The sequence below is a fragment of the Trachurus japonicus genome, chromosome 20, assembly GCF_045865225.1.
Source record: "Trachurus japonicus isolate A0001 chromosome 20, Traja_1.0".
Taxonomy (NCBI): Eukaryota; Metazoa; Chordata; class Actinopteri; order Carangiformes; family Carangidae; genus Trachurus; species Trachurus japonicus.
The window spans coordinates 17,465,469-17,491,863 of NC_140926.1; the positions used below are offsets into that span (position 1 = coordinate 17,465,469).

General features: G+C 43.2%; 1 protein-coding gene across 7 annotated transcripts in view; it reads left to right on the forward strand.

Annotated features, from left to right (window-relative positions):
• The first annotated feature begins 818 nt into the window (after positions 1-818).
• Positions 819-26,395, forward strand: part of smarcd3b (SWI/SNF related BAF chromatin remodeling complex subunit D3b) — a 41,556-nt gene continuing 15,979 nt past the window's right edge. For 3 of the 7 annotated variants that reach the window (XM_085762779.1, XM_085762782.1, XM_085762783.1), the window contains exons 1-2: positions 819-1,066; positions 20,885-21,102. In XM_085762779.1, coding sequence (XP_085618905.1) covers positions 1,055-1,066; positions 20,885-21,102 — 230 coding nt within the window. In that variant the 5' untranslated portion in view covers positions 819-1,054. Of the gene's footprint in view, positions 1,067-12,890; positions 13,306-20,884; positions 21,103-26,395 lie in introns of those variants that run through there. The other 4 variants (XM_085762776.1, XM_085762778.1, XM_085762781.1 and 1 more) reach the window with 3 other exon arrangements.

A 26,395-nucleotide genomic window follows, 5' to 3' on the forward strand; every position in this document is an offset into this window, starting at 1 on the left:
TATTAATAAATTAGCAACTTTTGATTTAGTCTTTATAAATTTACTAATTCTTTAATCCAAATAGAGATTTGTACAATTTATACAAAATATAAACTAAACATTTTTGTTAAAAAAAAAAAAAAAAAAGTAGGTTCTGCTGAAAGTTAAACAGGCCTTTTAACACTATTATCAGACTGGATCTAGCCAGAAACTAATAGGCAGACTGCTCACAAATGAAAATGGCTGGTAGTGAAAGCCTTAGGTCAACCTATTTGAATATAAAGCTGGGTGAAGGACAAACTACACATCGATATGATATAATTATAAATGTAAAGTAGGCTAAGTTGGATTTTAATGCAAGCCCTTTTATATGGGCCAAACAACCAACATACATTTTTACATTCTGGCAACCTTACATCAGCCTTATTTAATGGCCTATAACTTCTCCACGGAAGCATCAGTAAATGATTAATAAACAGATTTACAGTCCAAACTTAAATCCCTTTTTGAAGAGTGCACCATGAAAACATGGTAGACTATTCTTTGTGAGGCAGCTCACAGTAAACAGGCTTTATTCTCTGCACCATTGTGGTATAATGTCCTCCAAAAAAATATATCTGCTCATAATAAACAGTCTTTGCTGGAGGCACATAAGCCTGTATTTAACATTTCAAATCTAACATCGGACAGCAACCCCCCACCCCCCTTTCCTCCCCCCCAAAAAAATCCGCTCATGAGGATAATTTGATGACACTCCCTGCCTCTGGTAATTTTTCATTATATCGACTCTCCAGCAGAGACCGCGCCTGCGCTCCTGCTCCCTTCCGAACAAGGCTTCACCAATCCTGGCTCTGGCTCCATCCCCGGCTCGGCGTCCCACAGGCCAGCGCTAATAAGTCGCCTAGCTGTCCAGTAATGGGGAAGTGATAGGGAGACGCTGCTTGTCTGAAAAGCCGTGAGGAAGTTGAGGAGTGAAGGGAAGCTCCGCGCCGCGCCGGACCGGACAGCTCCAGAGAGAGACACATCCTACAGTTGCTGTTGTTGAGTAGAGCCTACAAAAAAAAAGCGCATAGTGATGGAGAGAAAGGTATGGATGCTTATGCTACCTTGTGATACATTAGCACATTTGTTTTATTCCACACCACTTTGCCTCGCTGAGTCTGCGCCGCTCAGTATCCGCATCCACCATTAAAACTATTCTTTATATATTTTCTTCATCCTGTAGGCGCGTAGCCAGCCGGATTAGTGCGCGCCGGAGTTTTTTTTTTTCTCTCTATTATTTCTCATCCAGCTGAAATTTATTGTGCATCTGTGTAAAAAAAAAAAAAAGGATCAGCTATGATTCATTTCCACCTCGTGTTGTATTTAGGCTGAGGCACAGTGGCATGGTGCACAACGTATTGGAGCATATTGAGGGAGAGAGGGGATGTGGTTGGGAATATTTAAGGGGACTGTAGGCTACTGTAGCTCCCTCTCTCTCTCCCTCTCTCCCTCTCTCTCTCTCTCAGTCTGTCTGCATCATCACACAGCACACACAGTATAGTTGCAGCACCTCACCCCGCCACCTCCACCTCCCACCCCTCCCCGTTTTCCAGCCGACGCAGACACCAGCGCGGCTTGTTAACCTTGACTGGTGTGGGAAACAGACACTTGAGGAGCGACACAAGAGGAGGAGGAGAGGTGGTGGTGGTGGTGGAGGGGGGGATGCACGGTGGTGAAGCCCTGTCGAGAGTGCGGACCATCCTCTTTGCTTCTCTTTACGCATGCCTTTAATTTATTTCTCCTCACCCCCTCCCCTCTCCTCCCCTCCCCTCCTCTCCCTCCCTCCTGGCTTTGATTCAGGGCACACACACACACACACACACACACACACACACACACACACACACACACACACACACACACACACACAATAATGTACCGGTGCTTCATGTTTTGTAGGGGCCCCTCCTGCCCCCATGTGTGTCTTGTATAGTGTGTTTTGGATCTTGCAGGAAAAGTTTCAGTTTCACTGTGTTAATCTGCTGGCAGGCCGTGGGTGCTCCGAGCAGCAGGACAGGAATTTTTTGGGGGGTGTATACACACACTTGAAGCCAGATCTACTTTTGCTGATCCAGAGGAAAATCTAATTTGTATATTCCAGTTGTAGCCTGCAACATATTCACTTCAGTCTGAGCTATACGTGCCATTTGACCCTTTATAGAGGATATAAAAGCCCCTATAGACTGTGTTATATATAGGCTACAGTCTGCCAGGTTAACGTTTTGTTACAGTAGCCTACATGCTGCCAGATAGCTTAGCTTAGCATAAAGACTAGAAGGGATTTATAGTCTGGTTATAAGCTTAAAGTTATCCCACTTTTTAGTTTCATCAGGACAAAATTTAAAGGTGAACTATCCAAGTCTAGTCGCTTTACCGCTGTTTTGCTAATCCTCCTCCCAGCGATGTGCATTTGTTTTTAATGAACCCGGCGAGACAGTGGAGCAATGGATAACCTTTTATATCATTATATGTGATGTAACAATGTGTATATTTGTGTAGTTTTATCTGTCATAAACAAAACATTATGGCTTACGGGGCGCGTTTGATACGGTGCTGTAGAGACGAGAGCTGGGAAACCGGGTCGGCAGCGCTGATCTTGCTAGGTTGGTTTTTGGCCAAGAGATGCTCGGTAAGGCCTCAGTTCTCCCTGTAACAAGTCTCATGTCATTTATTTAACCATCAGAGTTATTCCAAAGATGTTTAATTAGGGTAAAAATGTAGCATAGGTAAAAGGTAAAAGTCCTGCATAGTTCCCCTTTAAAATAACATAAAAAAAACATAACAACTCGTTATGTGATGAAGTGACCATGTTGTACCATCCTGTGAATAGCACCTGACCAGGTCGGTTTCCACTGAGCTCCTAGTTTTTTCAACCAAGCTAACAGGCTACAGCTCTGATATCAGTTTCATGACTCTATCGTCCTTAATGTGTAGCTACAGCCAGCAGACAGGCCAGCTTTCTACCCTGTTTCTTCATATTAACATTTTAGCTACTAGCCAGCAATAGAGCTAAAAAGAGTATTTTCCAAATTGTAGCTATTACTGTTTTGTTTCTGTGTTGTACTGGCAATAGTAGCATTATGGCTCTAGAAAAATATATTTTAAAAGCAGGTCATTCTTGTGACTGTACTATGAGTCAGTGCTATGAACTGTTGAGATAATTGTTCACATTCTTAAACTATAGTCAGCAGCCAGTAAATTTAGTTTAGAAGAGAGATGGAAGGGATTATTAATCTGACCATAAAGTTTAAAATCTCAAATGATCTCATTTGTTTTATCAGGACAAAATTTTAGGTGAAAAACACAACTCATTGATGAAGGGTTGATGTGTTGGTCCATTGTGGGAGTAGCACCCGACCAGCTCATGCCATGGTACTTAGAGTTTTTCAATTTATCTAGCGTGCTAAAAAAAACAAAACTATGTCCTTTCCATGTGCTAAATGTGTAGCGACAGCCAGCAGACGGGTGTTTTTTACTCTATTTCTTTAAATACTAACCTTACCTAAGTTATTATACTAGCTGGGCTTCCCCCCTCTTGCTGACCTGCAGCAAGAGAGCAAGAAGTGTGTTTCCCCAAATGTCTACCTGTTTTTATTTAGAGTTGTAGTGGTAATAGTGGTGCTTTAAGGCTCTATATAAATATATTTTAAAAATATTTTAATAGAGTGGCAAGTCATTCTCATTTCTGTATGCTTACTGCTCTGCTAATGTTTACCATAGTTTAGCATTAAAGGGGGAGAAGCTGGTCTCACTGGTGACCAAGAAAGACTATAGTTCATAAACTACTTCATAAAACCAATGTGATGAATTTGGAATTTGGAATTGGAAAAAGCATGATACGACATCAGTTTTAGAGAGGTTGGTATGAACATATTGTGTGCAAAAAGCAGATTTATTATGATATCAAACTATTCCTTGAAAAATAGCCATTAAGAGTTTGTTGTTGACCTTGTGTTCATGAATTATGCAGGGTGTCTGCACTTATTTTATTATTTTACATTGTAAAGTCTGAATATCATTCTGCCTTTCAAGGTCTTGCAGTCCTGCAAGTTGCTCTTCATATCTTTATGTTTTTATTATGGTACATAAAGAAAAGTACATCTTATTATTTTTTTGCTGATCCCATTTTCATATTCTTGCTTCTGTGTATTGAAGACAGAGCAGAACTGTTGAACCAAAGCCTTGAAACTTATAGTTTTTTGGGGGGATAAAGCATTCATCTTCATATAATAGCCTCACTGTAAATGTGCCACCACTGAATTCACTGCACATTTTACAGGCTTCTCAGATCACGTCTAGCTCTTTCCTGTTTTGGTTTAATGCACAAAACTGTTGAGTTATGGTAGACCAGGTGACTCAGCTGCTTGCTGATTTTCATAGAACTCCATGATGAACTTCAGTTTAATGATTTATATGGAACGAAGAAACCCATACATAGGCATTTAGGCTCAATTAGTCAACAAAGAAGATTGCATAAACTGGCGTATTGCAGAAAAATTGCTACTTGTGTGTTGTTTTTCCATGGGTTTGGTCTCTCCGGAGTGTTTCCGTCCATTTTTCCACATGCAAAGACTTTTCCTATAGGATATACATTAAATTCCCACACAATGGCGCAATGAAGCGCAACCACTTTTGCATTTTCCTCTCTGTTCGGTCTTGCTTTGCATGAATAGGAAGCTTGTGAGCTGCTCTGAACACTTATGTTCATTTCCTTTAAATTCAAGTGCTTTTTCACCTTAGGTTTTGCTTTGTAAGTGGTTGATTCCTGTCAGTGATACGGACTCGCTCGCTCTCTATGGAAAAAATAGGACTAAAATAGCAAAATTTCAAACACCAGTCTTCCCTGACCCAGCTGCTGGCACAAAAGGAGCACAGTCCCATTAGTATGCAAGGTGCCGTCACAGCTCCTGAGGTCTGATAGAGGATCAGAGGATCAGCTCCTTTTACAGTCTGCTGAATGCTTGACCTGGCTTTTTAAGGAAAGCCATACAGGATCCCCTCCCCTTCACACACACACACACACACACACACACACACACACACACACACACACACACACACACACTCTAGTCACTGTGTTCAGTCATGTTTGAAATGTACTTTAGAAGACTTATCAAGGGCAATCAATGTTTCACTGAGTGTACAATTTCAGCTGCAGAGTTTCTCATAAGTATGTCAAACTTTATATTTCATACGTGAGACTGACTGGACAGACAGACAGACGGACAGACAGAGGCCCTACACACTGGCCATGTTTCTTCAATAGCAGGCCACCCAATTAAACATTCCCAGGCTTTGTGTTTTGTGTTATTTGCAGGGATAAATGGACAATGGAGAACTTCCGTTTTTGGCCGGTGAGGAATGTGCTGGCTCAATGGCTGTTTGTTACCCCGGAAACAAATGAGCTTATAGGAACAGTTAAAAAAAGGAAAAAAAAGTATTGATTTCACTAAATATTAGGAGCCGATGCGATCAGCCAGTCTAGAAAACAATGAATGTAGATAACATACATGGTGTGTTTACTGTGTAATACTGAGGATGGATAGGATACTGTGAGCCACAGTTTCACGCAGCCCTCTGGACCTCCACTCTGTCATTGCTAGATTATAGATTTTTATGATTTTAAGTAGAGCGCTTTGTAACCTAATTACACATAGTGCCCTCCCTGCTTAGAAAAAGATTATAGCAGTGTTTTTTAATCACTGCTATCTTACCTAAAGCCCTAGCTATGTGTTTTTCTCTCTTTTTCTCCAAGTTGCATATTACTTCCATTTATAATGCAGAGTTGGTTGTCTAATGAGATTGTGCACTCGATTCAGAGACAAACTGTCTGGGTCCTAATGGTGCTACAGTTCACTGAGCGGCTGGTTGACCCATTTAGATGTGAAAGCTCAATACTGCGCCATATACTCTGATGTGTGGTGGTGTGAGCGTGGTGCGCACATTCACAAATAAATATCGCCGTCTCCCCAGCTGCTAAAGCTGCTAATTATTCAGAAAAAGATGCCAAATGGGAAATTATTTTGAGACACTCATCATGACATTGTCTTGTCCTCTGGCCTGGGTCGTTCATCATATTTTAGAAGCTTTTCACATTTGTCATTTTTACAATTAACCAGCTTTTCAATCAGACAAAGCAGTTTATGTATCAATACTAATGTCAATAGTAGCAGCAGCGTGGTTATTAAAGGAAATTGATGGAGCAGATTTAATGTTGTATACTGCAAGAGATGAAAAGTACTCATCTTTTGTCCTGGCATTTTGGCTTTTTAAAAAAAAAATAGTTTATTTGTTAATAGTTGACCGACCTGCTTGATTTTGTCTTTTGCTTTTAGTTTAATAATTTAGTCAAGTACAATTAGTTTAGTTCAATAGAATGAGGTCACATACTGTATGCAGTGGTTGTAGATTGTTGTTGTGCACGTACAAGCAGGGCCGTTGCTAGGAATTCTGGGCCCCCTGAAAGAATACCAAAGTGGGCCCCTAACCCCTGACTTTTCCACTTTTTTTCTTAGACTACGTATGTATTATCATTTTTTATTTAGCCTACTTTGTTTTTATGCTAATGCAGCATTACTATGAGTATTAGTCAGGGTCTTATGCAGAATAATTCAGTCATACAAAGATTAGACTACTGGATTTTTTTCTGGGCACTGGGCCCCTAGAATTATCATCACCTTTCTCCCCTATACAACGGCCCTGCATACAAGCATCCGTCCATGTGGCCTTGGTGAAACAATCGGACAAATAACCTCACGTGGGAAGAAAATCATTCCTCTCCCCTCTCAGGCTCTGCAGATAAAATCGGCCACAAAAGTTAAAAGGCAAACTTAACGAAAAGTACTCCAGCCTTTATGTAATATTCAAACCAGGAGTAGTCATTAGAGATGAAGGGCACTTTACTAAAAAGTGTTGCCTTTGAATTATCATATAATTAGCAGCAGAGCATGCAAGCAGAACTAACAAGACCTTTCCATTTAATTATTTAACCTGCACAACATGTTTCTGTTTGACATCGGATTCTAATTAAAAAAAGAGACAATATGCCTATGTTAATGTGCTTCTTTTTCCTAGTTCAGACAACGATAGTAGCTGAAAATGATATATCTCCTTGCTCAGCTCGTATAACATGAACTGAAGTACTTTTGCTTGTTTTGTTTTTTTACATCAATACAAAGGATGTGTATGTTTTCTGGAAAAGGAAACACTCAAATCATCAGAAATGGGTTTCAGTAAATGTTTGTTTCTGTAACAGATTAAATATTTCCATCAGGATGATTAGAAAAGTCTTTGAATATTCTGGAAATACACTCAGATCATTCAAAAACAGTGTTACATTATCTTTTCATCCAGGTTGTACAAAGATGGCTGCGTATTTTATATCTCAGAAAAATCAGATGATTCTTAGCTCTGTGACCTGAATGTAGAAATGTAACACATGAGATGCTCTGTGTACAGGATGTGATATAGATTAGATTCTCTAATCGCTACTTGGATGCTGGAGGTCAAGTCTGTGTCATGAAAATGTTTGTTTCCTTCACTCCCCAACGTGAAGTGTGCACATAACCAAACCTGCCCTCGTTCTGTCGGCTCTCTCTCCCATCCTGCACGGGCAGAGTGGTGCTGAAAGATCAGGGCTAATACTGAGCTTGGATACAGAGTAGGAAAGAGGGAGGGGTGGAGGAGGTGGGGGGGGGGGGGATTGGAGTTATTCTGAGTATCCTGCCAGTTTTTTTTTTCACAGTATTTGGGTTTATTTATAGCGAGCAACTGTTTTTTCACTGTATAGCTATCTATGTGACCTGGGCTCTGACTCACAGCGAGCTGCAGCCTCGTCTCTCGCTCCAAAACCATGGTTTTCTCCTGAGCCGCACAGTTTGGGTAGAGTTCCTCCTCGCTCCTCCGTTCACCAGCTGCTGCTCCAGTTTTTGAAGTCACTGCAGTCTGCAGTTTGCTCTCACCCGATTGGGTGTTAGCTTTGGACGCAGGGCAGATTATCCCGTTGTCATGGCTACAGCAAACAGGAAATGCCCCGAAGCAGGTAATGCTTCAGGCTCGCTCCGGTGTGTTGTTCACTGCTTGCGGGGAAACTCGGCTCATTACTGTTGCTCCGTCTTTCCATCTGCTCCCACAATGTCTCCCTTTTTTTTTTTTTTTTTTTTTGTCAGGGCGATGGGAGTAGCCAAGGAGCTGAACCATAAACGCTGTCTGGATAAAGATGCTTTGTCCCAAACAAGCCCTGAAATCCAAGGTCGGGGCCTAAACTCCTTATCTGCATCTTCTTAGGTTAGGTGCTTAACATACCTCTGGAACAAAAAAACAAGATCCACGGGAGCACTGTTGCTTTGTGCGGCCTAACTGTTCCTCCACAATATATTGTACCGAATCACTTTGATCACAGCATATCAGCAGATGTCCTATTATTTTCAGCCGTCATGGGAGACTTTTCTCCCTTTCTCTGCAGGTTTCTCTTCATTACAAATGCCTGGCTGCTCCGGATCGGCCCTGAAACGTACCTCTCCTCTCCTTAATCCCCCCCTCTCTCTGTGAAGGTGCAGCTCCGCGTGCTTTTGTACAGTCCCTTTGATGGCCGCTGATGGCCATTGAGTAGCTTTCCTGGCCTTTAAGCAGCTTGAGCCGGGTTTTGTGTGCAGCTCTTAAAGTGAAGAAAGCGGTGAGAGGGGGGCCCAGCGGTGGGAGGGAACCAGACTTTCTCCATGCCCCCGGTACAGTCCGTATTCCCCCTAGTGTGCCCCGTCTGCCTGCGACAATAACTTAGACGAGGGCAGGTTCGTGGTTTCTGGAATGTAAACGTTGCCACAGGGAACTGTACGTCATACATCAGCGCTGCTGTACATTTTTACACCTTGTACATCTTCTCCCGCTCGTTTTTTTTCTCTCTCTCTCTCTTGCCCCTGAGCTGAGAAGCACACAAAGAGTATGGATTTCTTTTCCTTGTTTTCATTCCTCTCTCTCTCAGCCTGTTGTTGCTGTTGCAGCATCATGGACTACAGTAGATGAGAGCGAAGATACTATAATACTATAATCTAAGCTTGTCTCGCTAGATTTTGAACACAGAGACAACGCATGATTTATTTTGAAATTGCGTCTTTGTTTGAAACCGTTTTTTCTTCTTCTGCATCTTGAATTATACACAGTGTGTGCAGCACCTTTAAAAAACCCCAGAAAAAGCCAGTTTTCAGAGTATGATCAACACTGTCTAAGAAAAATCTACAGTAGTAACCTTTAAGTCGAGCTCTGATGACAGTTGCCAGTACTTACTGTCAAATCTGATCAAACTGTGGCCACACAGATTTGGTAAAGCAGATTATCTGAGCTTTCAGTGTTTGATTCTTTATAAATAACATGAAAGCAAGTTTTCTGGACTCTACCTTTGGTTGCTGCTAGAGATGAATACTAAATGTCCTAGACAAAATAATTCATGCTAAAAAAAACCAAACAGTGAACCGTCCTATTAGTTCACAGGTGATTTTATGTTCACAGTGGAGCTAGATTAAAGACAGACAGACAGACAGATGTTAGTCAGATAAACAGGTAAAAGTCTCCAGCACTTTATAGAATCAAGAAAATAATCAGAGGACGAATCAATAATGAAAACCACCGTTAAATGCAGCCCTGCCTCGCTCATTGTATCTTGGTTGTACAAAGGTTTAAGGAGGTGGCAGCGTTCAATATTTGACCCTGTACATTATTTTTTCTTTGCTAGAAGCTGTAAACTGATGATGCAGCTGATATTACAGCACAGTAAACCAAGCAGACAGTTTTCATACTGAGGTGTGTGTGTGTGGAGCATGAGTCTCAGTCTGAGCTCTGTGTCTCCCTCTCGTGGCCAAATGAGGAAGTGAAGAAAATAAAAACACGAGATGCTTAAAAAAAAAATCCAGCAGTGAGTAAGAATTTGACTCCAAGAAAAAACTACTCAGCCGTTAAATCTTGAATCATTATTCTCAGCTGCCTCGTGGGCTTCGGTTCCCATTCTTGTATGTTTATTCTCTGTGTAGTGTAGTCATCATCTCATCCTCCATTCAGACACTCAGACCCTCTACCCACCCTCTACCCACCCCCACTCTGCCTGAATGTTTGCTCCCTCTGTTGGTCATTAATATCAGTGCTGCTGCTCCCTTACCCCCTGTTAGCCCCCCCACCACCCCCCTGTCTGCTGCACACTGGGACATTACCATTTGGTGAGACTGACTGGCTTTGGTGAGGAGACGGTGGGGCTCCGTCGGGGGGGTACTCCTGCAGCTCAAGGCTCTCTTTTGCATCGCCCGAGCTGCCGGATCTCTTTGTTATCGTTGAATGCCCACGTGCCGTTCTTGGTGGAACAGTGGTGGTGGAGGAGGAAGAGGAGGAGGAGGATGTGTGTGTGTGTGTGTGTGTGTGTGTGTGTGTGTGTGTGTGTGTGTGTGTGTGTGTGTGTGTGTGTGTGTGTGTGTGTGTGTGTGTGTGTGTGTTGAGGGGGGGTTGGCACAATCTCTGAATCTGCACGGATAAGCTCAGGGAGTTGAGCTTTCGACCTTGCGGGAAATTGAGGCGGACACCTTGTGTGTGCCTGCCAGTGTGATTCATGTTGCTTAAAGCCTCAGTTGGTCGTATATTATGTAACCGGGGGTTAATCTGATGTGTAAAGTCGGAGTGGGGAGGGAGGTTGATATTGAAGCAGCAGTTTTATTTTGTGGCTGCAGAGAGGGCAAAAATAAATTGTGTTCAAATTTTACAGTGTCGGGTTTGTTCCACCACCAAGCCTCTGACAGCTGCAGTACACTCCTCTGGACAGCAGGTGGCACCACCAAGCAGACTAAAGGCTGAGTGCCGCCAGCAGCAGCAGCAGCACATGGGGAGGGCCGGGGTTTGTCTATCAATAAGTCGATTCCAATAATCAGGGGGGTGTGAAGGAAGTTTGAAGGGCGCACGTTGGGATCTCTGCATTGCTGCTGAGTCTTCCCCCTCTGTGGTGGCGTCTTTTTTACATTGTGTGTAATAGGTAACACACCACGCATAAGAAAAGACGTTTAGACTCCTCCGAGGGGACGCCGGATCCTCTGGAAGGTCACGACCTCTGGACCTAGAGGTCACAGACCAGCTAAGCAGCTGTCAACACAATAACTGCACAGTTTAGGAGAAGTGGAGCAGCATCGAACACAAAGTTCATCAGGATGTGGTGAAAACTGAAAGACAGATTGTGTGTCTTCTCCATTAAAGGGTGACATGTTGTGTCAGAACAGCGGAGGTACTAATTTTCCTCCCCGACTTCAGCGCCTCATTCGACACTTTTCTGCCGTTTTCACACCAGAAGAGCAGAGGAACAGGAAGCGTTCCCGTTATACAGTATGTTTCCATTAAGAAGACCCCCTGATTGTGCCGGCGCCGCTTGTTTACAGTAAACCAATCAAAGGCTGAAGAAGTAACATTGAAATTTTGCCGTCATGTGTCACAACCCGAGCCCCCTTTTGAATCTGCCCCACTCGAGCTCCTTTGTCATTCAAATAACCTCATGAATATTTCACTCCCCTGATCTGACGCCTGGAAGAGGAGAGAGGGAGAGAAAGAGAGAGAGAGAGAGAGAGAGAGAGAGAGAGAGAGAGAGAGAGAGAGAGAGGGGCTGGAGAAGAAGGGGACCTGAAAGAGTCATAATCTTAAACGTGGCGTGCTTTTATTCAGAGTAACGACCTGTGTGGCGGCGGGCAAAGCTCGGGCTTGTGTGTAATTGGGAGCGTGAGATGGTGTGTCACATCACAACCTAAAAGTCACAGCACACACACACACACACACACACACACACAGAGGCAGAGTCAGGGTGTATAATTCAGCTGTGCATCACTAAGTCTTTTCTTTATTCCTCACATCGCATTCTTCTGTCCTTGAAGGGATGGCGTGTGTGTGTGTGTGTATGTGTGAGTGTGTGTTTTTTTCCACCTTCTTCTACTTGGCTTTCAGTTTCACGCATTTCATGGAGAAAGCCTTTAAGAAAGCTGCAGCCCTGCGAAGAAAACACAACAGAGAACTAATTACACGTGTCAAGTGACACAGTCACCTTGCTGTGCCGACCGGCCTGTTTGTTTGCCGCTACACTGTAGCCACAGACCCGAGTGCAGCCTCTGGGCCCGACTAGTAGGTGAAAGGTAAAGCTAATGAGGCGAGTGGAGGAAATAGTCCTAACCTACGAATGCACTCTGACAAAGGCCGGCGGAGGTACATAGGAAGTGAAGGTGCTCTTGACGTGGCCCCTCTGCTCTTGTCAAGTGGCCTTAGAGCAAATGAACCCGCCTGTTATTGTGAGACAGAGTCAAACAGATAAAAACTCATCGTCCTCCTCTTTCCCTCTCATCATCATCATCATCACCATCATCATCATCATCCACCACGTCATAACTCCCATCATACACAGCCGGGTACACATGCTGTTAATGATATGCAGCGTGGTCCCTTTAAGAGCCCAATGTCATTTTTGGAGAATGAGTCCAAACTCTGAGCTCTGTGTGTGTGTGTGTGTGTGTGTGTGTGTGTGTGTGCTGACCATGGCCTCTGGGTTGGTCAGCAGGGGGAAGCTGCACTAGAGGAATGGCTAACTGAGTCTAACCCCCCCCCAGCCCCCCCCAGCCCCCCGTCCGTCCAGCCAGTCAGACCAAACGGCAGCCTCTCCTCTCCTCTCCTCTCCTCTCCTCTCCGCGCCGCCGCATGCCCTTATCTACCAATGGAATGCAACAGCTGTGCGGGGGAGCAGCAAGGGTGGGCTGGCTGAAACCCCCCTGCCAGACCCCCGCACGGCTCGGCTCGGCTCAACCACCCCCCAACCCCACCCCCCTTACCCTCCCCTCCTCCTCTCCCCTCCCCTCCCCTCCCCACAACACCACCACCACCACCACCACCTCCAAGGGACGTGCCGGGCTCCTGAAAGGCAGCTCAACTAAAAAAAAAGTGAGCTAGACACAGTGAGCGACTCGGCAGGGCTGCTGCACGTTCAAAACAGAGGGAGAGGGAGGGAAGAGAGAGAGAGAGAGAGAGAGAGAGAGGGAGAGAGAGAGAGAGAGAAGGAGAGTCAGGGACAGGCAGTGCTGAAAAGGAGAGCACAAAGAGAAGGAAAGTGGAGCAGGGGAGGGGAACAGGAGGCTGGGTGAAGGGAGAGGGAAAGACAAAAGAAGGAGAAGGGGAGACATAGCAGGGTGAACGGAGGGGACTGAGCAAATGGCTACGGAGGAGACGGCGGGGGGAGCCAGGAAAGCCACCAAGAGCAAACTGTTTGAGTTCCTGGTCCATGGAGTGGTGAGTGGCGCTGTCCGTCATTCCCGTGAAAGGAGCTGGGGCTCTGGCATGCATCTGTGTGTGTGTGCGTCCCCGCGTGTGTGTGTGTGTGTGTGTGTGTGTGTATATATATGTGTGTGTGTGCATGAGTCGGCGCAGCAGCAGCAGCAGCAGCAGCAGCAGCGGTCTGTGTGTGAGAGATAGCTGGGTAAAGCTTGGCCATGTGAAGGTTATTTCCAGCCCCCTGGATCCCAGCCTGTTAGGAGACGGCTTGAGCAAGAACAAGAAGTAGAGCAGCATGGATGGATGGAGCTGAGGCAGGAGAAGGATGGGGAGGATTTCTAACACACACACACACAGAGAGAGAGAGAGAGAGAGAGAGAGAGAGAGAGAGACACACACAGATAAAGAAAAAAAAGGATAATTGTAGAAATAGGAGCTAAGCAGCAGCAGCAGCAGAAAGCAGCCAGCTCCCCCTTTGGCTAACAGCAGAGCACACTGAGCATGCTTCCCTGGGAGTCACAGACAGAGGAGTGTGTATGTGTGTGGGGAGGGTTAGGGGGTGGGGGGGGGGGCGGATGACGAGTCCACTCATAACAACACAGCCGGAGTAAAAGCCTTCCAGGGGCGGCGTGTTATAGCTCGGGTGGAAGGATTTGAACCTGTAAGGTCACAAGACAAAACGGACATAGTAGTATATCGCTAGACGGACGGACGGAGCCGAGGCAAGACGAGTCGAGTAATCCTGGAAATCAAGGCAGAACAATCGGCCCATTCATGTGGAGCTAGCATGAAATGTCAAGTCAAGTGTTGCCCACGGTTAGAGGTTAGGCAACTGTTACCATAAGCCCCACGCTGCACATTAATGACAGGACACGGAGCACAGTAGTGGTTTGTTTTGGTCGCTGAGCTGAATGAATTAAAAAGAAAAAGTCTGAACAAGTGACACTTGAAAGTTTTTAGCAGATGTGACTTTGACATTGACACAAGTTCCAGTGTTTCAAAAAACCTTAAATCAAAGAGACACATCTCCCTGTGACCCCTGAAGTTCAACTATCCCCTCTCACATTGAATGTTTTTTAAATTCTGCATCATGTTGTTCAGTGTGAAAAAAGAGCTGGACATCTTCAAACACCTCGTTTTGTGTAAAACATAAAAACACCAAAGACATTCAATTTAAAATGAAGCACAAAAGACAAATAGTCACTGGAGAAACTGGATAAGAAAAATGTGTTTTAATCAGGTTTTGCTTGAACAATCCAAATCATCTGATTCAATGATTCAGTGATTCTCAAGTACACTGTGGGGCATTTTTATCAGAGAGCTAGCTGGCAGTGGAGCGGTGGCAGGAAATGAGGGGAAACAGAGATGGGGAACAACTTGCAACAACAAAAGTCAAGGCCAGACTTGAACCCAGGACGATACAGTTCAGGTCTTTAAACCCCTTTGGCCAAAAAGAAGTCAAACACAGGATGAAAACAAAAAAGACTGGAGCATTAAGTAGTAATTACAAGCATGTGATATAATCATATAGCACAGAGATTGTTGTCTATCTATCTGACTCTGAAGATAACGTGTATATTCTACCTCTGCCTTTTACACCTCTACTAAAACCTGGCATCGCTTCTTAATCCTCCAGCACGCTGAGAAGGTCAGACAGACTTTGTGCTGTTTATTTATTTGCTCAGCTGAAGAATCATTTCCTCTCAGACAGTTTCATTTGAATAACTGTATATTCAGGGAGCATTTATTTTTTTTAAATTGAACCAGTGATAAAGAATTATTGGTTTTTGGCTCGCGGTCCACATCTGCACCTAAAATCCCAAGGACACCAGGGTCCTTCACATCTAAATGATCTGTAGAGGAACTGGAGAACTAAAACTGAGAAGAACTGAGACAAACTCGCCGGTCGCTGCTGGTGCGGATCTGGAAAGTTCTTCCAGAGCTGAAACAGTTTGCTGATTAATTGCGCATTCAAACTATTTCAATAATTCATTAAATGCTGAACTCCTTGTTTGAGCCGTTAGTGGTTGTGTCCTCTCAGATGTGATGATTTGTTGGTTTTCTCAGTTTTGTTCGGTCCCTCGCTGAATATTTTGGATAATTTGGATGAAACAAGCTGGTTAGATGAGTGAGTTTGGGTTTTTCAGGATCTAATGGCCACTTTTCTATAGTAAACCAATCAACCGCTGAATTTCACCTTTCCCCTGATCCTGAAACTTCTTGATCCTCCAGTACGTTTGTGAAGGTCAAAAAATATTTTGTGGTATTTGTTCTTTTTTTTTTGGTTTTTTTCAGCTTCCTTCTTTTCTTTTTTCTTGTGGGAGCTCTGGGTTTTTGACATAAGTCCATTTTAATCAGCGCTGATGTCGGACGTAGTGGCACCAGGTAGATTTATACACTGAAACAAGATGAGGTATTGTCTCTATGACAGGAGCTTTGGTGCTGAGGTCCTACACACACACTTACACACACACACACACACAGAGTTTGGGATACAATGGAGCAGGTGATTGATGAGCCAGATGAGTGTGTCCTCTCAACAGACCAATTAACCTTGATGAGGCTCTGGCTGCTCCAAGCCAAATATTTCCCTCTGCTTATTTTCTCTCATGCGTGCCTCTCCTCTTTCCACCGTCTCTCCCCCACATTTTTAAGATGGAAAAGTCTTGTTAGAATAGTTGCGGCAGGTTCCCGGTTGTGTATACTGCAGAATTGAGAAATATTTATAGTATGGGATATGGGGATGATTTGGCGCAGTTTGTTAGCTTGTGGCGAGGGATGACGTTTCCTTTCCCCTCGTGGCTGACTGAAGCAGAGCAACTTTCTAGACACACGTGCAGATGCATTACCACACACACACACACACACACACACACTCATACACAACATAAATACAGTAAATGCATGCACATTGTTGCGGCTACCGGAGGTCGGGCCGTTGCAGCTTCAAAGCGGCAGTGAGTGTGTGTTGTGGGGGGAGAGTTTGGTTCTGGGGGCTGATGGGTGGGCTGAAGGCCTGGCTCAGGTCTCTTCCTCTTTCTCTCTCATTATCTGCATTACCCCCCCCCTTACTTCTCTGCCTTGTATGTGTGTGTGCATGTGTGTGTGTTTGGAGGTCAGAGACGGCCACGGTGATGAGAAAAGCCTTCCAGCGCTCCGCATGGGAAACCCCGATAAGCCAAAAACATAATACAACGACGACGCACTGTAGCTTTTTCATCTTCTGAGTGTGTTTGTGTAAGTGTGCGATAGAACCTTTGAACCTAAACCTCACCCACAAGCTCGCTCACATCTGGGTTTGTCTGGGACTGTTTCTTTCTTAGAGGGTTCACTTCACCCAAATTACCCCGAAAACAAAACATCCCCATTCCCCTCTTTTCTCTGATGCATGGCGTCCGGCCAGGCGGATTTCTGGCTCCACCTCAGCACAACCTGCCAATTATTTTTCTCAATTCATCAAATCATTATTTTATCCTATAAATCCATATAAACCACTGGAAGACAACGCTCCTCCCAGGGTCCCAGAATCCATAGTGTTTTTTCAAATGTCTTGATTTGTTCCAACTACTGTCCAAAACTCAAAATGTTCAATTTTATTTTATAAAAAAAAAAAAAAAATAGCAAATTCATATTAAGAGTGATGAATGACTTAAAATAAATAGTTAATTATGATGTCAGGAGGGAATACTAAAACTAATTCTTGATAAATGTATCTTTAATTAGATAATACACTGTTGATTATCAAGACGACTTGGTCTGAATATCTTTTTAAAATGATTGACATGTGTCTCCTTTTCCCGACACTTGATAGAATACACAACATAATCGATAATGAAAGTGATCTTCCGTCTGAGGCCCTGAAAGAATGAGTCATGTCCCGCATGAGGAACCTCATCCAGTTTTTAATAGATTTCAGGGTGCCAATCGAAGCCATAGAAGGAACCATCCATGTTACAACCCACAGATTCATATGTTTAGTACAGTGTGGGTAAGTTTGGCCTCTTCAAATCCCTCCAGCCTTCCCCGAGATGCCAACACACTTCTCAGATATCCATCCACATGGCAGATTCGATTGCTGGCTGGCTGGCTGGCTGGCTGGCTGGCAGAGCTCCGGGCAGAGCGTTGGAGTCGGTTCAGCAGGTCAGATTATAGAGTACCGCTCATTGTGAGTGTGGATTTAGGGGAAATTCATCTTACACATTATCCAGCTATGGCTCTCTGTATCTGTTATCAGGGAAGCTTAAATTCTCCAGACAGCCGGCTGTAACAGGAACGATGTCTGTCTGGGTGGGTCTGAGGTCTGATCTGAGGTCTGTTTGGGTGCTTGTCGTCCGGCTGCGGTGGGACACAGGCAGAAAAAGAAGGGGCCGGGGGTCTCTTCTCTTAAGACTCCATAAGGTGACCACATTCAGGCTGGAGGCCCCTGACCATATGTTGTTTTATCCTATCCCATTTGGAGACCCTTCTCAGTTGCTTTGACCCCCGGTGCCCCCTCCCCCCACAAATAATCTCCCAGCTAGAGTGACAGCAGCGCCTGCTCGGCCTCCTTATCACAGGATCTGTGCTTGGTCACCATTTCAAAGGGCACATAATATCACTCTGAGCCTGTTGCATGCTGTTATAATTTTTTCTCTCCACGTGAATAGAATACACACATTTACTTTTGGATGCGATTTAATATCTTTACTTTATTTTTTTTAAGTGTGCCTTCAGTGTTGTTTGTTACCTCGGTCTTTGTTTGTTCGATCTCTGCTTTTTTTGTGTGTTTGTGGAGGGTCTAAAGATCACATTCGATATGTGTGTATGTGTGTGTGTGCGCGCTGTGTATTCCACACTTATAGGTGACAAACAGCGTGAAATGCTGGGAGAACGTTGAAACTCCTAAATTTGTATCTTTCAGCTGTTCTCTCACTCCAACATTTACCCATTCTGTTACCAAATGTTGGCAGTTTCTGTGCCAGTTTGGACTGAGACTAAGTCCTCTTTGCATGGTGATGCTTAATAAAAAAGATTTTTAACAACCACATAAATTTGATTTTGTAAAATAATTTTCACTGGAGTAATTTCAATACATCTATCCAAGCACTATTCTGCATTTCAGAGGAAGCAGATTCTTTTTACTTTCCTACATTTATTTCTGACAGATCTTCTACTTTTTATACAGAAAACCTGTGATCTAGCTTATGAAATATGGTGCATTCATATTAAACCACTAACAGTCAGGGGCGGATTTACTCAGAAGCGAGCCCCAGGTCAAGAGCAAGTCATTTGCCCCTAATCAGATTCCCCCCACTCACTCTTATCCCTCAGGTTCCCCAACTTAATTTGGCTATAATTTGATTACATGCAAAATTATGCAAGAATATGCAGCACATAAGCATAATATAAAAAAAGAAGGGAAAAAAAGAGCTGCGTAATGTATGGAGTTAATTCAGTACATTTTGAGGAATTACAATACAAAATCAACATTGGTTGATAATAGATGTTATAAGTGATGTCTGGAGCCGTGACATGCGTGTGACATGCATGAGAACGAAGACTGAGCTGAGCTGTAGGTTTGTGTTTGCAGCTGATATGAGGACGAGCTACTGTATCTGTTGTTGTTGAGGAGACAGGAGTGCAGGGAAGCACTTTGTAGCTAGCCATGTAGCTATCTTAACATGGTAATGTACTAAAAATCCAATAATATACTGCCTTAGATCATAACAGTAACGCTATCAGGAGCCGAACTGCTGTAGTACTTTGCCCTCAGCACTTTAAGTACATTTTCCTGCTTGTACCAGTTTTTTTTAGTAGTAGTAGTTTACTCTTTAACACAAAATTATTTACAGTTGAGCATCAATCACAGTCAGTCAACCTTCCATGATACCATCATTCGTTCAACTAGTTCATAAATAGATCGAAATGGTGTAGACCGTGTAGCTATCTAGCTTATAGATGCCTACTTTAATTCAATTTTCCATTATATTAGAGCTCTTCTTGATTTCAGAGTCATAGAAAGAAACAAGTATCCAATAATGAACAAATGTAGCCAAAAATAAAATAAATAGATAATTAAACAGTATTACACTTGCAATCAGAGTCATAGAAAAAAATAATTATCCAATAATTAACAAGTGTAGCCAAAAAAATAAAATAAATAAATAATTTAACAGCATTACAGTTGCAATCAACACCCAGTTATTCAATCCTGTTTATGTTTCTATCATACTATGTTTTAATCTATTTTTCAATTGTGTTATGTTTTTGCATTGTTTGAGTTAACCCTGTAACCCTGTTAAAATACTTAATACGTATTTTTTTTTACAGTGCATTTCTACTTTAAGTAAAAGGATCTGTTTCCTTCTTCCACCATTTCAAGTCATTACATTTGAATTTGAGGGCTATAGTGGTGGTAACCCCCTCTGATGAGGTGTGTAGCTTTCTGGTGGGAGGTCTGTGCTGTGGATAACGTGAAAGGATTTCTTTCTATCACACACAAACCCCTCCCCTGGTTTTCAGACAATAAACTGAGGCGGGAGGCAGCTGTTGCCATGGGAGTGACAAGCACAGGTGAGAGCCCACCAGTTGTTCCCAGGCGTCAAGATGGGAGTGTGGGACCGTGGCTTCTGACACTGTTTGCATTGTTTAGGGGTGTGTGTGTGTGTGTGTGAGTGTGTGTGTGAGTGAGATGGAGTTTGCATGCTGTGAAAAATCTTCATTGAGTCTGTTTTTCAGAAAGCTGATTCTTGTTTAAAGGCGATGAGGGAAGAAGCCAGAAACTCAGCATTTCTGCTTGTTCTGGGCACAGCTGCTCTGGTTTATTTTATTTTCCGGAAATTACTGTTTGTATCTTTTAAACATGACAAAATAAGACGGTATCAGTTGATTCTTCAAATGATTTGGGGTCCTGCCCATATCAAATGCCTGCATCAAACACTATCTCTCCCAGACTGAAAAGTGGCCTAAAATACGAGCTGCATATTTCTTGTTCCTCTCTAATGTCACTGTCGAACATGACAAATCACACGCCGGACCTCGCTCCATTTAAGGCTTTCGCAGGACGTTCGAAACATCAGAAAAACATTTGAAAACAGAAATCGTGTAAATTGACGTCACGGCATTGCGCAAAAGCGTAATCTTGTTTACCAGCCCAGCTGTTGTGTGATTGCTGGACGGGTTACAAAAGGTAGGGGGGGAAGGTGGGACGTGTAACGTGGAGAGTTTCCTGTTTGCATTTGAAGCAGATGTTTTTCAGGATGACTTTGTAAAATCAGAGCAGGATTTCATTTTGAATGAGAAATACTGTATCTGTGAGGGTCTGGATTTAGGAGATGGTGAGACATTCTTTGTTGCAGCTCCACTTCATGATTTTTTTATTGACAAGATGGGTGTGTTTACCAAAAAAAAAACCCTCCCCAGTCTCCCTCAAATCCACCAGAGTGAAATGAAAAAGAGTTACGTCTGATCTAATGTTTCCTTTGTTGTATTTTTAGACTCTAATTTGTGATTATAAATAATCAGAACACTGAGCAGAGGATGTTGTCAACATACATGTGACCCCCCTCTCCTCTCCTCTCCCTCCCCATCCCTTGTCTCTTTCTGGTTTTCCTCCCAGCGTCCTGGCATGCCGTCTGGAGCGAGGATGCCCCACCAGGGAGCTCCCATGGGCCCCCCCGGCCCGCCGTACGGAGGCAGCCCGGCGGTGCGGCCCGGCCTGCCCTCCCCGGTGATGGAGCCCAGCCGCAAGAGGCCGGCCCCCTCCCAGCAGGTCCAGCAGCAGCAGCAGCAACAGCAGCAGCAGCAGCAGCAGGCCGTCCAGAACCGGGCCAGAAAGTGAGTGTGGATCCAGCGCTGACCCTCCACCCACTGGCAACTAAATACTGCATGGCTTGCATCAAATCAGCTCCTGGCGTGTCCCTGTCTGTCTGTGATCGTAGAGATGACGTAGACACCAACAGCTGTGGTTACACTCTCATCCAGTCATCCAGTCTCCAGTCTGGATCGACAGCAAAATCTGACTCTGGTCACATTTTATAGAAATATGGAATTGGCCTTGAATCATGTGTGAGCGCTATGAATAGCTCTGGCATGAAATCTTAGCAGTTTGTTTTGATAACAGCAGCAATGTGTCAAAATTTTTATGCCATCTTTGATGAGACACATCCTGACTGAAGGCTCCGTATTGATCATTTTTCATTTGCTTGCGTTAAGATGCTATTGACGACTCTGCATTTTAAAAGTTCGTCTTAATGTTAATCACGGAAACGGCTTCTAGCAACTCATGTATATTTGCACACAACACAACATACAGCCCCACTTATGAAATATAATTAAGTGACAGTGACAGTTTCAATAAATGATCAGTCAGTTGTCAGCAGCAAAAATGTGACTTATCAGTCAGCAACACTGAGAGTTTACACTTGCAGACTTAATAGCTAAATGCTAACGGTTATGCGTTTTTTTAGCAAATTCACTCTTTCAATATAGCACGTTAGGTAATATTTGCTCATTAGAAGTGAAGACAAAGTAAAAAGGGACTTGTATAGGAATGCTAGTTGGTTAAGACAAGATTTTGATCTGATGATGGTGTTAGATCAGGGGTGTCAAACTATATTTAGTTCAGGGGCCACAAACAGCACAATTTGATCTGAAGTGGGCCGGACCAGTGAAATTATAGCATTAATAGCCTATAAATAAAAAGAACTTTGATTTTTTAAAACTTTTTTAATACATTATTAATATGTTTACAGTTAATGAACTATCCTTTTACAAACATATTATGAACAACCTGAAATTTCTTGATAAAAATATGTGCAATTTCAAATTTTCACACTTGATAAAATCATCCTGAGGGCCGGATTGGACCCTCTGCCAGGCCGGTTTTGGCCCGCGGGCCGCATGTTTGACACCCGTGTTAGATGAAACATGAAAGGATCCAGTGATTGCAATCGACCCTAAAGGGACGATTGAACGTCCGTGGGAAATTTCATGGCAACTCATCGAGCAGTTGTTAAGATATTTCAGTCTGAAGTGGTGAACTAACCAACACCCAGCTGTTGCCATCCAGTTGTTTCCAGCCTCTCAAATTGGAGGATTTGCTGCTTTTCTCTTTTCTTTGTGTAAATGGAACATATTTTTCAGAGTTGGACTAGTACCACAGACAAAAACACGACATTGAAAAACACCACCACGAGCCATCGCTAGTTATTTTTGACACTGCGTAGATGAAACAATCATGAATTCTTAAAACAAAAGAATAAATGAATCAATAATTAAAATGTTTATCACTTGCCCAGCAGATTTACCTGTGAGCAACATTTCGATACTCCGTTTCATACTTTGCTAAAAAAAAAAAGTGTTTTTGATTTCTGATCTCGAAAAAATTAGTCTGATGAGAAGTGAAACCATGACCTTTGTGTGTCTCCTTTCAGCTTTCATTTCAGTTTTTGTTTGCAGCTTTCCAGCGTGCACCCCGCCTCTCTCCCATCGCTCCACTTTCTGCTCACTCTCTGCATCCGCTCTGATCATCCCAATCACTGCCATGACTGAGTGTTCCCTGTCTGTCTGTCCCGTCTCTATGTGTCTTCAGAGTCTCCTGCTTAATCTGTCATATCCGTGTGGCGTCCGTCCACACAGCTGTCTGCAGACATTCAGACTCCGGCGCGTGCTTTGGCGGATTGTTACGCTGTTTATTGTCAGCTATTCAACCAAACAAAAGATCTGAACATCAGTATACTGGGCACACGCACTCACACACACACACACACACACACACACACACACGTCTATAAGGAGATTGATGTCTGTAAGAAGACGAGTGTGTAGCAGGTATGGTCATTAGAAAGGCGATCAATACGCATACTCGGTGGACCTCTGTCTCTCTCTGTTTCACCCTCTCAGTATCTGCAGCGCAATTGATCCACTTACAATTAAGCAGGCTCGTCGAACAGGTCATGGGAAATGTTGTCCTGCGACGGTGCCTCAACCCCCAGAGCGGCCCGGCTGGCCGGCCGCGCAGCCTCTGATCAATGGTCCAGGGTGACCCGACCGTCCAGGTGTCTCTGTCTCTTTCGCTCTCTGTTGCTTTGTGAGCACGCGCGTGTGTGTGTGTGTCCGTCCGTCCTTTGGCAAAAACAAGTTTGATGCTCCAGCTCCTCCGTCCAGCTCAGAGCTCACACTGCTGCCAGCTGAGGGCGAACCACCTGTGCTTGCAGTGTCATTGAGACCTTATGGTCCCAGCTACACGCTGCCCTATGCAAAGCTGCAGCTAAAAATAGGCTTTAATTCCCATTTGCTTTGCATAAAGTAGTATAAAGACTCAATCTAGCATCTGAGACATAATTTGTCTTATCACATGTTTTGTGGAGAAACATTCTCTCTAGCTTTACATTTATGTACAGCATATAACTAATACACAGGACACCAGAGAACAAGGTTAATATCTAGAGTCTTATGTGAAGTTACATAACTTAATAACATAATTATGTCTAATGTTCATAGAACACATAATCAATGTGGTCTAAGCAAGAAGGTTCTGGGTTTGATGGGTGGAGTTTGTATTTTCTCCCTGTGCCTGTGTGGGTTCCCTCCGGGATCTCCAGCTTCCTCCCACAGTAAAAAACAAAACAAAAAATTACACACACTAGGTCGATTGGCGACTCTAAATTGTCCGTACACTGTAAAAACTCAAAATCTTTCCAAGAATATTTGTCTTATTTCTTGTCAAAATGTATAATTTCTAGTCAAAACTAATCTCTTTCCACTTAAAGCAGAAGTAAGTGATATATTTGTGTTAATATAAGTCTTAAATAGTTCTATCTTCCGACAGCAATCACTTACATAGAGTGTTTGGTCTGAAACACGGGTCTGTCAGTCCCTCTGCTCTGCTCTGAGCCGAAGAGAAAACATTTATCGTATCCTACAGTTTTTATCCAATGAGGAGAGAGAACGGCATGCAGGGCTGTGTGTGCAGCCAAGGGACGCCATGAATGTGGTGACGTAGCGACGAGGACTGTTATGGTGCGTTCAAGGAAACTCGTATTTTTCCGACCGTGAAGTGGTACCAGTTCGATCTGGTACGAGTTCACCGGTCGGAAGTTACGAGTGGCCGTTATAGTGACTTTCACCGGTAAAACAGGTCGGAAAAACACGAGTGGGTTGCCTGGAACGCTACAAAGTCGTAAGTTGTGACTTGAAGCTGTAATTTACGGTTTCAAAAGCCTGCCTGGAACGCAGCATTTAGCGAAAACGACCGGACCACTTACTTCTGCTTTAAAATAAGACTCATCACCTAAAAATTAACTTGTTTTTATCATTTTCACTTGTTTCAAACAAATATTCACTTGAAATAAGTAGAAAAATCTGCCAGTGAAAGCAAGTTTTTGTGCTTGTAATAAGAAAGAAAAACTTACTCCATTATCAGATTTTTCTACTTATTTCAAGTGAAAATATGCTTGAAAGAAGTAAAAAGTGTCTAAAAACAAGCACATTTTTTATGTGACGAGTCTTATTCTGAGTATAATTTGATTTGTTTTGACTAGAAGTGACATTTTGACTAGAAATACGACAAATATTCTTGTAAGATTTAGAGTTTTTGCAGTGTAGGTGTGAATGTGAGTGTGTGAGCTTGTTCATCTCAGTGTGTCGGCGGCCCTGCGATAGACTGATGACCTGTTCTGGGTGTACACCAGCCTCGCTCTGTGTCAGCTGGGATGAGTTCCAGCCTCCGTCCAACCCTGCAGGGATTAGCGGTGTAGATGATGGATGGATGTATCATGGATGTATGGATATTTGCTGTTGCCAACTGACCTCAAAGTTTAGATTCTCTTAGCCAGTGATTCTGAAAAGCTAATTACAAAGAGTCAGTGGGTTGAGCTCATGAATAACAATGTTCACTCAAAAGTTAAAGTTAAAGAAAAGTATTAGAAATAACATGACGAATATTACATTTAAGTACATTTTCAAACGAATAATTTTTAAGATAAATTTTAAAAAATGTATTGGTTCCGGCTTCGTAAATCTAAGTTTCTTGGATCCTTGGTCTTGAATAATAGCAAATTGAATGTCCAAATATTTGCTTTAGTCAGTCTGAGCTTTTGGAAATCTCAATATAATTAGCCATTTTCTTGCCATATTATGAACCAAAAAATTTGAGAGAATAACCTGCAGATAGGTCAGTAAATAAAATAATGAATAAGAGCAGCCACGGGCCCAACTGTCTTTTTGCAGTATTCTCATATCACCTAAAATTTGGATGGTTTTTATGCCAAACAATTTGTTTTTACTGGTGAACTTTGTCAGACTCCCGTGGGCTGAGGGTGAAACACTTCTTTAGCTGCTAGAATTTGTTAATAATTTGGAACATTTCCTCCAACACCTTCTACAAAACTGTTCTGCAAGGTCACCGTTTTGTAATATGAGGAAGTTATTCCGACAGTGTGTGTAGTCAAACAACAAACTTAATGTCATTTGCTCAGACTTACCTCATTCTTGATGTTATGCATTTCACCAACAGATTAGTTCTTTTAGTTTTTTCTAAAAATGTTTCTGAACAGCTATTTAACAACACAATGAACCCCATTGTTTCACTTATCAGCCTTCAAGATTTCCAGCTGGAGCTCTGTTACTCTGCTTTCCGCTTGAGAACACAGCTTCTTCCATCACCTCATATATTTTCATTTGCACAATAGGGATAAAATATTCAGTTTTATCTTTTGTTTTCATTCAATTTATCTTCTATTATATGAAGCTCTGAATCTTGGTTTTTTGCTGTTCACTCGTAGTCCTTGAAGTCAAGCCTTAAACCGTTCCTCCCCGCTCACGACCATTTGTTATCCAGGACACTTGAGGTTTCCCAGGAACATTGTGAGGTTTTTATCCAATAATATAACTGGTTTTCTTGGTGCTCGACCAGAAGGTTGAAGGTGCTGATCACAGCTGGAATTTCTGACCAAGAGCTGGTTTTGGGAAGTTGAAATACTTGGTTTGAGAATGGAGAATTGTTTTGAGAAGTTCAAAAAGATGTGAGTATCGTTCATGTTGTCTTCATCTGCTCTTGAGAACCCATTTCAACCCATGTCTAGGATTCAGAGCTGAACCAAAGGGCTAAACTCGCACACTTCTTGTC